General features: G+C 39.2%; 1 protein-coding gene across 3 annotated transcripts in view; it reads left to right on the top strand.

Moving 5' to 3' along the window:
- The first annotated feature begins 38 nt into the window (after positions 1 to 38).
- smarca2 (SWI/SNF related, matrix associated, actin dependent regulator of chromatin, subfamily a, member 2) overlaps positions 39 to 16,615 on the top strand; it is an 81,569-nt gene continuing 64,992 nt past the window's right edge. For 2 of the 3 annotated variants that reach the window (XM_034216621.1, XM_034216623.1), the window contains exons 1-12: positions 39 to 162; positions 1,782 to 2,039; positions 2,710 to 2,839; positions 3,048 to 3,446; positions 4,269 to 4,370; positions 6,823 to 7,072; positions 9,840 to 9,966; positions 10,867 to 11,040; positions 11,358 to 11,531; positions 12,044 to 12,214; positions 14,199 to 14,246; positions 15,875 to 16,005. In XM_034216621.1, coding sequence (XP_034072512.1) covers positions 1,812 to 2,039; positions 2,710 to 2,839; positions 3,048 to 3,446; positions 4,269 to 4,370; positions 6,823 to 7,072; positions 9,840 to 9,966; positions 10,867 to 11,040; positions 11,358 to 11,531; positions 12,044 to 12,214; positions 14,199 to 14,246; positions 15,875 to 16,005 — 1,934 coding nt within the window. In that variant the 5' untranslated portion in view covers positions 39 to 162; positions 1,782 to 1,811. Of the gene's footprint in view, positions 163 to 319; positions 641 to 1,781; positions 2,040 to 2,709; positions 2,840 to 3,047; positions 3,447 to 4,268; positions 4,371 to 6,822; positions 7,073 to 9,839; positions 9,967 to 10,866; positions 11,041 to 11,357; positions 11,532 to 12,043; positions 12,215 to 14,198; positions 14,247 to 15,874; positions 16,006 to 16,615 lie in introns of those variants that run through there. The other variant, XM_034216622.1, reaches the window with a different exon arrangement.

The following is a 16,615-nucleotide window of genomic DNA, read 5'->3' on the forward strand; positions in this document are numbered from 1 at the left end:
TTTCCGGTGACATTGACAAATCAGCACAGACAACAGAAGAACAACTTTAACATGTCAGCAAAACAACATCGAGGGGGAGGGAACTTTCGGAGAGCAATCATATTTTGAAGAAACATCACAATATTTTCATCTAATGGTGTGCAGTAACAGTTCAACCGAAAGGTAAATTGACCATCGGCGTTTTGTTTTTGATAAATATATACATATTACTTCTCAGTGTGCAGCTAACTGTCCAAACTTTCTGACACAGTTAGCTGATGCAGATGGTGAACCCGGAGCTAGCTTGCAGGCTTGTAGACATGCTAGCTAACCTCAGCTAGGTAGCAAAGCTCCCGAGAGCTCCAGCGAAGCAGACAGACATAACGCGTCCTCGTTGCTTTGTTTGTGAAACCGCGTGCCTCTAATTGTATTATTCAAGTGGATTTTTTTCGATTAAATTATCGCCAAGGTCATGTCGGAGGCTTGACTTTTATCCTAAATTCGGGTTTGTCTGCACATCCGTGATGACCACCAGTTTTTGGGGAAGCCATGATCCAATCGGAGTAAACGCTGGACAGAGTGAAAGCTAACGTTACTGTACAGGGCTTGTCAGTAGCTAACGATAACAAACGCCAACCTGGTTATATCACATTATCACGCTGTATGTTCTTTATCTTATTGGTTATGTACCTATTTAGATATATGTTATAGCGCAGTATAAAAGGTGTGCTCATTATGAGTAGCTTACATAAGATACGTCACAAACCTTTTTATTGATTAACACATGTTTGCATCAGTAACATATCAACATTAATACAGATGAATATAGATATGAAGAGGAATGATTAACAAGAGGTATATTAACCTAAACCAATGTTAAACAAATACACAAGCTTAATTGGATGTAGAGAAATAAACACTTAAGAGTGGTGTGACTTATAATAATAATACGTTTAATCCTGAAATCATCTTTTAAAACATAACAATGCATCAAAATAGTAAAATATTGAATATATAAATAAAGGCAGACACAAATTATGTGAAAGTTAGAATGAAACAAGTATTTAAAAATATATGCAACATTTTTAAACAATATAAGTGAAAAATGTGTGATATATGTATTGGTCTGTGTTAATATAATAAATTAGCCACAATAACATTATACAAAATGATATACTATGGTATATGATACATATTATAGCATACTATAATGCAATTGTTCAACAATATTAGACACTATTAATATAGTACAACAATATAACATAGTACCGAGTAGTGTAAGATATAATATAATAAATGCATTTGTATAGTATAGCATTATAAGATGAATTTAATTGAAAACAAAGTACTGTGTGATATGGCAAAATATAATAAATAAGAATGATCAAACACCAGTATGTCTTCAAACTGTGGTTACTTGCAGGTTTGTAGTTGAAATACCTGCTGTATCAGGTCTGATTTATATCTCATATTTCTGTTACTCAAGACTTGTACTTTCTGTCAATATTTGTCATGTATTAATATGCATACCTTTGCCAATATTAAGCACCGGCTATAACTATGCCAGAATAACAATAAGCTGTTGATTTGTGTCGACATATGTTTACATTTAGATAATAATAAAACAATAACAAACAATACATATTTTATTTATTTAAATGTTTATAATAATATTGTTCATACATGAAATGCAACTCAAAAATGTAAAGAGCAAAAGTTAAACATTAGATTACAGAATAAATGTTGTGTTTGTAATTTGTATTGCATTGCATTAACTCTTGTCCCTCCTTTCCCCCCTGAAGCTGCCTGGTATGCTCCCAGCATTACAGTAGATGTCCACCCCTTTAGACACATCAGGTGGTATGTCCCATCCTGGCCCTTCTCCGGGGGCAGGTCTGTCCCCAGGGCCTATCCTGGGCCCCAGCCCTGGACCTGACCCCTCCCCAGGCTCTGTTCACAGTATGATGGGACCCAGCCCTGGGCCTGGAACACCCAATGCACCGCACGGCATTCAGGGTCAAAGTGAATACTCTCAGGACGGCATGTATCCTATGCACAAGGTGTGTCTTTTGTTGTCACTACAGAACAAAGACAGTGTAGTAGTTAGTTTATACCTGTATTGCTTATTGCAGATACTTCAAATTATATATATATTGCCTGATAAATATCAGGAGATACCAATTTACAATAACAAATATATGTTTAAGGTGATTTAGAACATTTCTCTAAGGCATAACTTGTCCACTAGAGCAATTACATGTTACTCTTTAAATTGAATTTAAGAACTATTGGTTTATGTTATGTTTTAAGAAATAATATAGTCAAAAAATAGTATTTGGGCTGCAGTTTTCCTTATTATTATTGACCACACAAGTCACATAAATACATATATACATAAATATATATACATAAGAAAAAGAAAAGGCAAGTAATAAAATATTTGTTGTGGAAATCTACAAGTGGCAGTATACCAGTGCTGCTGTGTTTTTTCATCTTCTTCTTTACATTAAGCTGTAGTGTCTCGACAATTTTGGCATAGCACCTAAGAAATATAGCTTAACGTGTGACCTAGTGATGTCTTCTAAGATGCATAGAAAGAGAATCATATTTATAGCATGATTTGCCTATTGTTATCCCAGCCTTAAGATTTGTTGCTGTTCATTTCAGATTTGAATCTGTTGTTTACAATGAATACATCTTAATCCTGAATCTTTATTTTTGTATTGTCAGTCTATGGAGGGGATGAATGAAAAGACCATGGCAGATGCGATGCACTTTGGTCACATGAAAGGTGTCGGGATGAGATCTCTGCATAGCGGCATGGGACCCCCACAGAGTCCGATGGACCAGCACAGCCAAGGTATCTTATTGTTAGCAAAGCTTATTTTGATGCATTTGTATTGCTCTATTAACTTAAAATAACCCAGTCAATAAGAAGAGAAGATAGGAGGAAAGTCAGTTTGTTCTGCTTTTCTGTCAGGTTACTAATCATACTACCCCTTGGGCTCTGACTTTCGGTTACTAATCTGGGTATGTAAAACCATTCTACTCCTTCCTGTCTCCTGTAGGATACATATCCCCACATCCGTCCCCAATGGGGGTCCATGAGCATGCTTCTAGTCCCATGTCAGGAGGTGGAGGTGGTGGGGGACCCAAACCCCCACCTCCCTCCCAGTCCGGCCCTATGATGCCCACGGACCCTCAGTCAGCCGGGCCCAACATGTCCAACATGAGCCCTCAGGGCCGCGGACCCTCTGCCTTCAGTCCGGTGCAGCTGCAGCAGCTCAGAGCGCAGATCCTGGCCTACAAGATCCTGGGCCGAGGCCAACCCCTGCCAGAAAACCTCCAACTAGCTGTTCAGGGCAAGAGAACTCTACCCACAATGCAACAGCAGCAGCAACAACAGCAGCTTCAGCAGCAGCAGCAGCAGCAGGCACCTAGTGCTAGTCCTTACAACAGGCCTCCGGGTAAGAAGACACACTCATACAGAATGTTTACTTATATCTTTTCACTTTGTGTTTCCATTCAACGGATCCAAACAAACACTCTTATATGAGCTGCGTGTCCTCCATGATATGTGAGTGAGGCGACCTTCAAATCTAGATGGTTCATATCTCAAAGCAACAAGATTTTGATCCAACTGCATCCACACCTTTGGTTGACAAATGTCCTGGTATAGCAGTGTTTATGTTCCATTAAAAGTGTAAAGAAAGAATGTAAACCATTGATATAATGCACATTATGCTTGTGTGGTTATGTAGAAGAATAATATATGTATTATTATGTAAGATATTGGTATTACTGTGCACTACGTTTTAGTGTCTGATGCATCCTTAATCCACATGTAATAATAACATCATATATCATGAGCATTATTACTGCACTGTTGTTTGGAGGCCTTTTGTTGAGAATGATCTGTGTTCGAGGTTTCTTCACTGTAATAAGATTAAACTGTCAGGTTAACCCTAAAATAGTCTTACTATTTTGTATAATTCATTGAATAACCGCTAAGTCTATAAAAGGTCAATTTCAAAAAGCCCAATATCATTTTTATAGAACCTAAGATGGCATGTTCAAATAACTTTTTACCAGACCAACCGTCAAAACCCTAAATGTATTCAGTTAACAATGACATGAAACGGAGAAAAGCTGCCATCTCTAAACATTTGAAGAAGCATACAACTGTTCAAACATTAAAACGGTGTTATCAAACTGAAGATGCCTACCCATCACTGTCTCATATGTTCTTTTCACAATTATTAACATATGTATTTATTTTGTGTTGGAAGGTATGCCAATGGCACCTTTGGGTGGGCTGCAGTCAAGCCCCTGCCCCACCCCAACCATGCAAGGACACAATCAAAGCACAGGACCCAAGCCTTGGCCTGAGGGTAAGTCATACCTGCATATGTGTACATTTAAGTGAGCTGTATTAGTTTTGACTTACGATACATCTTTTCATTCCAAGCATTCATCATTTATTACATGAACTGTTTGACCATTCTGCTCTCAGATGTTTGATGTATGGTCTCATGTCAGATTCTCTTTGAAATCAGGCTAAAGTGAATTCTTTGAAGCTTTAAGTGCTGAAAGATGATGGAATCCAAGGTTGATTTAAACATATATGCAGTATAACAGCACTGCCTGCAAAAAGGCAAATCGAGCAAAAAACGATTTGAACAAGTCATCTGAGGGCTCCTGTTTGGACTACTATAATTTCCACTAATAACAGGCATCAAGTGAAAAGCCATGCGCTCATATATCTGTATATGCAAGTGTTACATATAGGAAATCTAGCGCTTAACAAATGCAACAAGTGTTTTTAATGACAACTTATATCATTCCTTTTATCCTCTAGCTCGCACTGAAATTACATGAAAAATAGGGTTTGAAGATATCGCAAAGGAGAAGAGATATTGGGCTGTCAACAATGTTCTAAATTAGCATTCACATATACATACGTTTTTAAAACCAAAAAACAGACAATCATAGCAGCAGCCACCTTTTTAAGGTTTGGTGAAGTTTAATGAGAAGATGGCGTAAAGATGACATTCACAAATCCACTGTGCCTCGTCATAGCTGCTTTTTTAAGGACTGAAGAGAAACAGGCCATCTAACTAATTATATTTATGTATATTTAGTTCAATAATATAAATAATAGTGAAATACACAACAATAAAGAGAGATACACAAACAACCCAATAAAAAACGTTTCATATCCGTCTGGGGCCAATTTAAAACTAAATAACTAACATGTTTACGCCTTAAGGTGTGAGGTAGTCAAAACGGCAAAAGCTCCTGGAAATGGTATGACGGCAAATTGGTCCCAGGGGAGGGAACAGACTTAGAATGATCCAAACATCTCTACGTCTGGATTAAAGAGTGACCTTGTGTGGAGGAACATGGGGAAGCCTAGATGGAGCCAGGCATGGGGGGAGAAAGGCCCCTCCCATCATATGTATGTGTCTGCTGTGCTGCTAGTCTTAAGGGGGCCCTTTTATGCATTTTGGTTTTTCCCTTTCCTGTAGTGTGTTATATAGTTGTGTGCATGTAAAATGGTCTGCAAAGGCTACAATCCCAAAGTTCCCTCCAGAAATGAGTTTCTCTCCCCCCCCCCCCCCCCCCCCCCCCCCCCCCCCCCTGCCTGAAACACCTCCATTTTATTCCTTTCTTTACTTCCACAACATAGTGACATCACTATATAACACTCACGCTTCTATTGGCTAGTGCTCCAACACATTGTATTTGATAGGTGTTACAACCCGGCTCCTGGGCTGCAACAAAAAGCAGGGTGGGACATCTCAAAGCGGTTGACCAATCACAACAGAGCCTTCCAGCTAACCAATCAGAGCAGACTGGGCTCTGGTTTCAGACAGAGGGTGAAAAGAGGTGCTGCAGCACAGGCAGTATGAGACAAATAAAGAGCATTTTGAACATTAAAGCATTGAGACATGTCACAGGAGAGGCACAACCAGAGGTTGCGCTAGACTTTTTCACTGCCCGTCATTTTGACGGACAGGATCGTAACATTTCCGTCAAAATCCATCATCACCTGTCGGTCCGTGAACTGTTAGCGCCGTGTTATGCATGCCCACTGCACCTCGCGGGAGCGCGCACAGCGTAAAGCAAATACTCAGACAGATTTCAATGATCTGTTCGGCAAAGTTAAGTTTGGAAACTATATCATTTCCTTTTGGGCGGGCATGCGTAACACGGCGTAATACCGGAGCCCCGCTGCGGGGAAACTTTGGCGCTGTTCTGAGTTTGTTCTAATCTTTTCTAACGGCTTTCAGATCTTTCCGTCATTGTTCGAAAAATTCCGTCATAGACGCAAAATATTCGGTTAACGCGACCTCTGGGCACAACATACAATTATGAAACCTGATAATTAGCACAATATGGCCCCTTTAGAAAATACATGACACTTGTTCCACTGAACTGAAGAAACCCTCCGTGCTGTGTACCTGCTTATCCGGAACAGAATCATTTCTTTACAGATCAGTCTACGTAGAGCCCCATTGTAGACCTGCGATTTCTGCTACTGTATTGGTGGTAAAAAACACATTCTTTTGTTAAAGTTCAAAAGCATGCCTTTATTGTCATTGCTCCAAGATCAAACCTGAATTTCCAGCTCACCTTTAATTATTAGGCTCATACGGTTTAAGGGTTTTAAAAAATGTGGGTGACTCGACTTTATTTGGGTGTAAATCTATAACCTGTGTTGTGGGAAGTGTTTTGCTTTTCCTTGCATCAGGAGCATCTGTTTTGTTATTTTTTTACTTTTTATAAATAGATGTTCACCATGTCTGTGACCCAATAACAGACAAAGTGTTTGGTCTCCAGGTCAGGGTGTTGAAAATCAAGCCAACGCCCAGAAGCACCTCACTCCTATTCCCAGTGGACGCCCGTCCCCTGCACCCCCCCAGGCCTCTGCTGTGCCAGCCGGGCCCATGCCAGGCAGTTCACTGACCCCCCAGCCTCCAGGTCAGCAGGTGTCCCCCATGCTCCAGATGCAGAAACAGAACCGCATCACGCCCATCCAGAAGCCCCAGGGCCTGGACCCAGTGGGGATCCTGCAAGAGAGAGAGTACAGGTATCTATCTTTACCACGCTATTATTATCTTAACTTCATAAGCATTTTTGCTGAGGTGGGATCTACAAAGAACGTTGAGCTCTTGTCCAAAAACATCTGGACCGTTTGTGTTAGCTTTTTTATTACAATGAACCATTAACAGAGCTAACACACTCTGCTTGTGTACAAAATCAGAAGGGTGAAGGAGAGGCTGCAGACAGAGCAAATGGAAATGCTGCTTTTTTACATGTTTACACGTTTATGTTCGTAAACAGGTATTGGCTGTTGAGTGAAAATAAATAACAACATAACACTCAAAAGAACTGATGAAAGAACAGTTATCGTTGGAGATCATCAATCCTTTTAAACGCCAGATTTCAGTACCCATCCCACCCAGGTATCCTTATACCTGTGAAATGGATAGTGTGAATAACATTAGTCTGTGAGCCCATATGGTCTTGATGTAGCTTCTGTACACACAAATGACCAATCTGATGGAGATGTGAGGACGGCTCGCAGGCCTTCTTGCTGTGGTTTGTTTTCCTTCATATAACTTTCACGACTCTTGTTTTGAGAATCTGTACATGCTCTCAGATCACCTCAGCTGACCTCTCTTCACAATGTCTGTCCAATTATGCAATCTGAACACAGCAGCCTTTACTTATTGATACACATCTGAGGCACCTGACAGTTGGGTGATCAAAACAATACAGTCAGAGCTTATCAATTATTGTCCGATGTTCCCCCTCGGGCTAGTATGCATTGAGGGTAAGCTACATGAGAATACTACTGATTACATAATGATAGTACCTGTGTCTGAACAACTTTAGTGACAAGGAAGCCGGTGTTGTTGAATTGAAGTTGAACAAAGATGCTCATCCACCTTTAAAGGTGAGCCCTTCAATATCTAGATCTTACTTAAAAAAGTCATATAGGTGTCAAACACAAGCTTTTGAGGCCTATACTGATATCATGATATGGTCATTCAGTTATATTGGCCTGTGTTTTTTCAGGTTTAACATGGGGTTTAAGTGCATCCATATGTTGCATTTCTGCACTCCAGCTTTACTTTACTTAACCCAAACCCATACGCCCATACTGAAGCATCTGCAGTGAGCCATTATCTATTAATATAGCTCTAGCTCAAATCCGTATGATGGTACCTTCATAACACTCCTGATTCTGCCAGGCCACGTACTTGTATCTGCCGTTTGAAAATAAATCGGTCAATAACACTAACTTTATCGTCCAAAGATCTCATTTTCCATAAATGGGTTTTATTGATTAAGTCGTATATATATACCCAAAATGCAAGACATTCTAATTTCTCAAATGAGAGGATTTGATAATTTTGTATTATTTACATTATTGTAAATTGAGTATCTCTTGGTTTTGGACTGTTATTTGGACAAAACATCACATTTTAACATGCTAATGAACTTTATCTAACATTTTATTTTACTTCGTTGCATATCATACCTCTTTCTCTCGCATTCTTTTCAGTCTGCCAATATACTGTCCTATTTTTAAAAAGTTAAAAAAAATCAATAATAGCTGCCTTGATATTTTCACTGACACTCGCGGTAAACTTTTCCATACTTTTGCTGTTCACTTCAAATCATTATCACTTTGTAGATAGAAAGTTTGGGCTCAATTAATTCAGTACACAACAACTTTAGTCATCCCTATCTAGGTCAACTGTGTGTGACAGCTTGAAAACATGCATTAGCAATATTGTGGTGTCTCAGAGGGGGGAGGAGCTTCTGCCATCCAGACTCAGGAGGTGGAGAACAGTTCAGTCTGATCCCAAGTGTGCATTTATTATAACAAGTCGATTTCATTTGTATAACACATTTCATACACAATAAACTCAATGTTCTTTACAGTAAAACAGGAGATAAAAAACACATAAATAAAATAAGCAATACTCCATATAAATTACTTTTGGAGTATTTTTATAAACTAATTCCGCCAACCACCCAACGCTCAAACCCAACTACATACATATTTGATATGTACATTTTGTATTGTGTATTATATATTTACCTACTTGTTTGTAAATAGATATTTTGTTACTATTGAAATGTTTATTTTGTATTTTATTTTATTTGAATATTATTTTATTATATGTTTTACTCATGCAATGCCTGTTAACATGCTGCCGAGACAACACAAATGCCCAATTTGGGATGGATACAAATATATCTAATTTAATTTTAAATAATGTTCTTTATAACCTGTCCTATTCCTAATTTATGCACCTTTGATTACGTTTTTAATTCTAGGTTTATTCGGGAGACGATGAGGGATCTGATCAGTGAGCAGGACAGAAATATATTTAGGGTCCATAACATTTAGGGACTTGTAGACAAACAGACATTCTTTAAAAATCCATTCCATGATATACCTGAAGCCAGTTGTTTATTTCAGTACAGGTTAAATGTTTTTTTATTTCCTAGTCCCACTCCAGCCACATATTGTCGATTTGGGAAGTCTTGCAAAACAGCAATAAATGAATTAAATCTCCCAGAGAATAATGCATGGACACATTTCCAAAACAACACCCTGGTTTCTGAAATGCTCACTGTGCTGTAGAGCAAATGATAACGGATACAATCTCTTGTCATGCCACCTTCAGAACATCATTTTTTTCTTTGTTTAGTTTTTTTTCAGGGATCCACTGGTTGATGAAAAGATCATTTACGTGACTGAGGTTGTTTAAGTAAAGGGAGTTTCTCTCCAGGGTGGTTGTTACTGTTTGATTTACCATCGTCTTAATGCTCCCCAGGTTGCAGGCTCGGATTGCTCATCGAATCCAGGAGCTGGAAAGTTTGCCCGGCTCTCTCGCCCCCGACCTGAGGAATAAAGCCACCGTGGAGCTCAAGGCCCTGCGTCTGCTCAACTTCCAGCGGCAGGTACAAAGCAGTGGCTCCACTCATGTTCAACATGACCGCACAGAATACTCATCTACTCAGTTAATGTATAACTCACAGTTGATGGAGTCAAACATTTACCCTGTCAGGACACATTGCTCAGTTCCCTATTGATTCCTTACATCAAATCTAAACAGTAGGCGTTAGTTGTCTGAGTTGACTTTTAATGACATTTGATTTCCTTATTAAAAGGGTAAAAGAGATAGTTCAAATGAGTTTTTCCTCTATAATATTGTAATTAACACAATTATGCAATTGTATTTGTATTCTAGTGATATCTAGACAGTTTAGTTGTTTATACACCTTCATTTACTTGGCCGTAGTTGCTATGAGTCCCTGCTGTTACAGCTGTGTGTTATTGTGTTACAGAATAACTCAATGCACGTAATATAAAATAGTTCGTTACAGGGTTGCCATAAATCCTAAATAACAATGGTTTACCATTTTCCAGTCATTGAAAACACAAATTATTAGAATTTTGGAAATTATTTAAACATGTGGCTTTTTTTCTTTAGTTGAGAATGAACTCCTAGATTGTAAAGGTAAAGAAATGGATTCAAGTATGGCGTGTTTCCTGTCTGTGATACCAGCTGCACCATCAAGGAAGATGTCCTGGAAGATTTTCTGTAGAAAAGGAAACCGTATTTAATTGAGTGTTTCTCATTTGCTCTGTGCCACACGGCACTTCTAAATCTTTAACTTTTTTAAGGAAAATAACTTACTAACTAACTTAATTGAATATCTCAGGCTATTACACGTGTAATGATGTCTCATAAGCTTCCGATGGATTTAATTTTGATCAATTCTGCCTACGATATAAGTGTACTGCTCACATGCACAGTTCTGACATTATTGATACATCTAATCCATGCCTATCTCCAGCTGAGACAGGACGTGGTGGCGTGCATGAGGCGAGACACCACCCTGGAGACGGCCCTCAACTCAAAGGCTTACAGACGCAGCAAGAGGCAGACGCTGAGGGAGGCGCGCATGACGGAGAAGCTGGAGAAGCAGCAGAAGCTGGAGCAGGAGAAGAAGCGCAGACAGAAACACCAGGTGATCCGCAGTGTTCGTAAACATGTTCAGAGAGGAGCAGGAGTGGTTCCAAAAAATACAAATTGTCCTGTGTAGTCTCGTGTGAATGCCCTCGAAACAAGAGGTGTCATCATAACTACGATTTTGATTGAAAATGCTATTCTTAGAGCTGATGTTTAAAGATAAAGAAGAGAAACACGACAGCTATCAGAAAGATTGTTTCTTAAAAGTCAACATTGACAGTTACAACTAAACCTGCGTGATGACAGAGAAAGTGGAGTCTGGCATCACAATGCTTCATTATTTCTACTAGTAACACTTTGTTACTTGCTTTTCAGGAATATCTCAACAGCATCCTTCAGCATGCAAAGGACTTCAAAGAGTATCACCGCTCGATTTCTGGAAAAATGCAGAAGCTCACCAGATCCATCGCCACCTGGCACACCAACACAGAGAGGGAGCAGAAGAAGGAGACTGAGAGAATCGAGAAGGAGAGGATGAGGAGGCTCATGGTAAGGACCTGAAAGTCCAAATATATATTATATCACACCTTTAAGAAGTAAATACTTTATATCCCTAAGAGTTGTGGAGATGAAAGACACAGAGAGGCAACCTGGACAAGGATGAAATAAATACAGTAGTTTCAAAGCACTTCTTACCCTAGCTTTCTACCACACAGTTAAAACATTTCTTGTAAATCTTAACTTAAACATTAATTAATGTAATCAACTCATATATAAAACCAAAGCTATTTGTCACTGCAAACCCCCCAAAAGCATTATAGAGCGCCTTTATCTATCATATTACTTTTTCAATGAAACTTTGAATATTCTTCCAATCCAAAATGTGTTTATATCACTATTTTGAGGAATTCATTGCAATCATTCATCATCAAAATATTAGAATACTTTATGATCAACTAGAACAAATATGTGGGTTTTATATGGATTTGAGCTTTTGTTAGATTGATGTAAGGAACTTGTCCATAACACACCACAATAATGAACGTCCTGTCCCCACTCAGGCAGAAGATGAAGAAGGCTACCGAAAGCTAATCGACCAAAAGAAAGACAAGCGTCTGGCCTACTTGCTGCAGCAGACGGATGAATACGTGGCTAACCTCACCACCCTGGTGTACGAACACAAAGCTGCTCAGGCTGCCAAGGACAAGAAAAAGAAGAAGAAGAAAAAGAAGGTAGGAATAGAAAAAGGTCAGGTGGTTCCTTTTCACCGAAAGCTTCTTTAAATGCGTATGGATATTTGATTTGTATTCCACTAGGTTCTGAAGACCCAAGGTTTTACCTTCTCTGAGTCAGAAAGAAAAACATGAAATGAGCAAAACCAACAGTGCGCCTCTCATCACCTTCTGACTCCTTTAATCGTATCGTCAAACGTCCTCTTTCCAACAGCAGACGTCAAACTTTAAATATTTTAAAGTAATATGGGTCGAAACTCAGGATAGGGTTTCCTGGAGCTTGACCAAAGCAGTGAATAATGTTTGAAGATGTGTTTACATTGTTCAACTTGCAACCTGCTGATATATTCATGCAGGTTTGTGTGGAAATTAAATGAGTAAAAATGAACAAAGATAATCGTACTGAGCCAATTACTGATATGTCTAGCCCATCACCCATCCCCAGCTGTACAATTACTATTTGGTCAAAACACAGTGTATTGATTTAGGTATAATCTTTTAATCCTTACATAAAGTAAATGAATTCCTCCCTATCAGCTCCAACCACAACAGTGTTACTGTGGTGTGAGTCATGCCTTATGACCACCTTTATCTCATGGTTCATTATTTTCCAGTAGACACTGAGGTGATAGTCAGACTCAGTGACACCCGACATCATTTCACACCTTCGTTGAGAGGCAGAAATAATCAGTGAACTCCTCTGGTCTCATCTTTGACTGGAACGACCACCTGCAGACTCTCAGCCCTTCTTGACCCCCTGGTCTGAGATGCCACTGATGTTAGTCATTTCTAAAGGCTTTTGTATGAACACATATGTTGCCACCTCAGTTGAGTATGTGTGATAACGATCCTAGGAGTATCACCTACATCAGGGGTTCTCAAACTTTTTGTTTATGCAGACCACTTTTTATTATCAAGGATTCTCGCGGACCACCTCATATGCAAACCGTAAACATAAGTGCATATATAAACGTAGTGCCAGATTCCAAGATTGACTGCGAAGATTAGCTGGTTTTAGGCTCTCGTTAGCCAGTGTCTCGTAGCACAGAACGCATACTGGCAAAGGCTCATCTTCAGTGCCTATGTAGGTAAATCCCAGTTCCAAGTAGTTCCCATTGTATTTTCTCTTAATCTTCCCTTTCTTTGTTTTTTTCTGCGGAATCTGGCTTGTAGATGCCTCCGACTCACTCTCATTATCTTCATTAACGGTAACGTTAACCTCTTTTCTCTTCAGAGAACCTGATGCTAGCCACCGATCTATGTTTGTGGTTTTGCACGCGCACACGTAACCATGGGTAACCAGTGGTGAAATTAAGTGTTGTCCATAATTAACGATAACAAATATCTGCGTTTTAACACTACGTTTATATGTACTTATTTTGAAAGTTTGCATATGAAGTGGTCCGGGAAAATCCTTGATAAAAAAAAGTGGTCCGCGGACCACAGTTTGAGAACCGCTGACCTACATAAACACATAACCCTACATGATTCTTGATCATTCCATTGGAGAGCTCTTCTTTGCTCGTTAATGGAGTAATGGAGGGAAGGTTGGCATTTTAGAGTAAGTCCTGGAAATGAGTTACGAATCTATTACGTCCAGGTTCCTTTGTCTCGAAGTCAATGTTTTTTTAACGCATGTTTTAAATTGTTGATTGGATGCCTGAAAAAATGGCTGTGGTTAATACAAGCTTACAAGATTTTCACGTTTTGTCCTACGATATAAAATACACTAGTAAATACCCCTCTAGTAGTGTCTGAAGATTTGACTTGACTTAAAAAAGGTGGTTGCTAACCAGGGACTACATGAGGCTACTAAACGTCATCACATTATTAGCCGCTGTTAGCTTAGCAATGGTGACGCAAAGTTATGAAACTTAGCTGTTTATTTCCGGCAAACAAGTATCAAAGAACGTGTTTGCCACCGAGTTATTTTCTGAGATCCATATGATATGTCAGCTAATTGCTTGTATGTCATGTTTCGAAGGTGGATGGAGACGGTGAGGGCACCAGCGCTATTGGACCTGATGGAGAGGTGAGCTGCAGAGCTTTAAGTTATTTATTGCATTTTTGGTCATAAAATACTGTGTACCCGTTTGTTTGAATCTGATATTATCTTATTCTAATAACCAGGTACAAAATGTGACGATGTAGAAGAGTTTGTTGATCTGCATCTCCACTTTAACAAAGCTTTTTAAATCGAGCCCACAACTTTACTTGTTGTTTCGCTCTTACAGCTTTCATAGCATTTTGGGCAGTAGCAGAAAGCAGTTTTCATTGTGACACTTCTGAAAAACCTTGTTTTCACAACCTGCTCAGCATTAAACAGCAGATGGACACAGTAACACAACTAGCTGGTAGACAGGAGTGTTTAGCAGAAAAGGAGCCGGATACTCCTGTGGAAATTGGTGGTGACCAAAATTGAGCTAAAAGCTATTGAATAGTTGTCTTTTATTCATCAGATGGACATAACTCTAAATCACTACTCATTTTGTGCTGGATGTGTAAACATGCTACTGTTTAGTCACAAGTTCAACATAATAACATAAAACAATAGTTTAAATGTCTGTTTCCCCCTTAATTATAAGAAGACAGAACAGTAATAAGGTCATTCAAACAGCATTTTGAATCTCATATTCCTACCTGATTCATTGATGGATCTCTTGAGGATATATAACTATCGCGGTAATCTCCTGGTGATATTTACTGCTCTGCTGCTTACTGAGAAGGTTATTCCGGCTGCAGAAACCAAACCTGCACTTGACTTCAGCATTCTAAATGTGCTCTGCCAGAAATGAAAAGAGAAATCATATCAAATAATAATAATCCTTTCAAAGGCTGACTGAACCCTACGTACTTTCAAAGAAAATCCACCTCCTGTAAATAATGCAACAAACAAACTCCATTGTTTATTCTCCCTTACAGCCTGCCTCACATTTTAATTGAGCTACCTTTGCCTCCTGTTGGGAATAGATACGCTAAAGTTTAAAAACACTCATTGAATCCCTCAGTGGTTGAAATCCTAAATGTTGCATGCTAATGAATCATGATATCATATTATCACTCCTTGCAGCATTTCAAACAAGAATAAGTGAGTTAGGAACAGAACTTAAAACACGGGAAATGTCCAGATCAATTCATCATCACAGCAACTTGCTGAAATTATGAAATGCGTGATTAACAAATGCCAATTTTCAATAATAACGAGCATTTATATACATTGATTCAAGTGAGTTCAATGCTCACACGCAAGGCAATCCAGCAAATATAGACCCAGTGCCTTAAGCTAGAAGAAGAAGTGTTTGATGAAGACTTGAGGAAAATAGACGTCTGGGGTTTTGTCAAATGGCAAAGAACACGTGAACATGTTCCTTTACATGTAAAAGAGTTACTTTTTCTAACTTTTAGTTCCTCTTTTCAGGGAAACAACAGGGGGCGATGTTCTCCTACTTCCTCTATTGTCGATCTGATCATCCAATATTTACATCAAGATATAAATTGCTTATACAAAATGTTTGTTAGCATATATATGCAAACAGCAAAAGATCAGCAGCTATGAAAGCCTAACATCTTACATGCTTTAGAGAACACTCAAGTATGTTTTGAAAATTGAAGGGTTCTGTTCAAATGCATGTTTCACCTTGTGGTTTGTTGTTCCTGCAGCCCATGGACGAGAGCAGCCAGACGAGTGAGCTGCCGGTCAAAGTGATTCAGACGGAGACCGGGAAAGTTTTGCAGGGAACGGATGCTCCCAAATCCGGCCAGCTGGAGGCCTGGCTCGAGATGAACCCTGGGTGAGGAAGAAGCACTCTCTACTTTTGTCAACCTCTGACAAATTAAAGGGATGTTAGAAGGGATGCAACAAATTCACTTTTGTCAGCCAATACCCAACACCGATGTTTAGAATAACAATGTGGCAAATGCCGATGCTGATCTTCTCTGGTGATCTTTCAGGGAAACAAATACATCTTTAATCAAGATATTATTATACTGCGGGCTGCTGTATAGCTCAGTTGGCAGACGTGGCGTGTACTCGGGCTCGGCCCCCATGCGTAGGACCATTTGCCGTGTGTGTTCTCCTCTGTTTCCCCCTTTCATCACTGACACTTTAATAAAGGCACTGGTTGCCTATAACATTTTTTTTAAATGAACCGCCTTTCAGTTCTTCATCACACTAACTTTGAATGAGCACAAATCCCTAAAAATAACTTCTTTATAATAAATAAAACAGGCTTAGTTTATGAATGTGTAAGGGCATGTCGAAGGCATTTAAGTCAATGAGTGAATATTGTGAGTTCAGTGAAATGGCACTATTTTGCCTTTTTTCTTTTAAATAAGGCTACATTTTTGCAGACATGCTGTGATCTAACATGTTTATAAGGACAGCATTGTGAGGTCCTTACA

Source organism: Gymnodraco acuticeps, unplaced genomic scaffold (assembly GCF_902827175.1).
Source record: "Gymnodraco acuticeps unplaced genomic scaffold, fGymAcu1.1, whole genome shotgun sequence".
Classification (NCBI taxonomy): Eukaryota; Metazoa; Chordata; class Actinopteri; order Perciformes; family Bathydraconidae; genus Gymnodraco; species Gymnodraco acuticeps.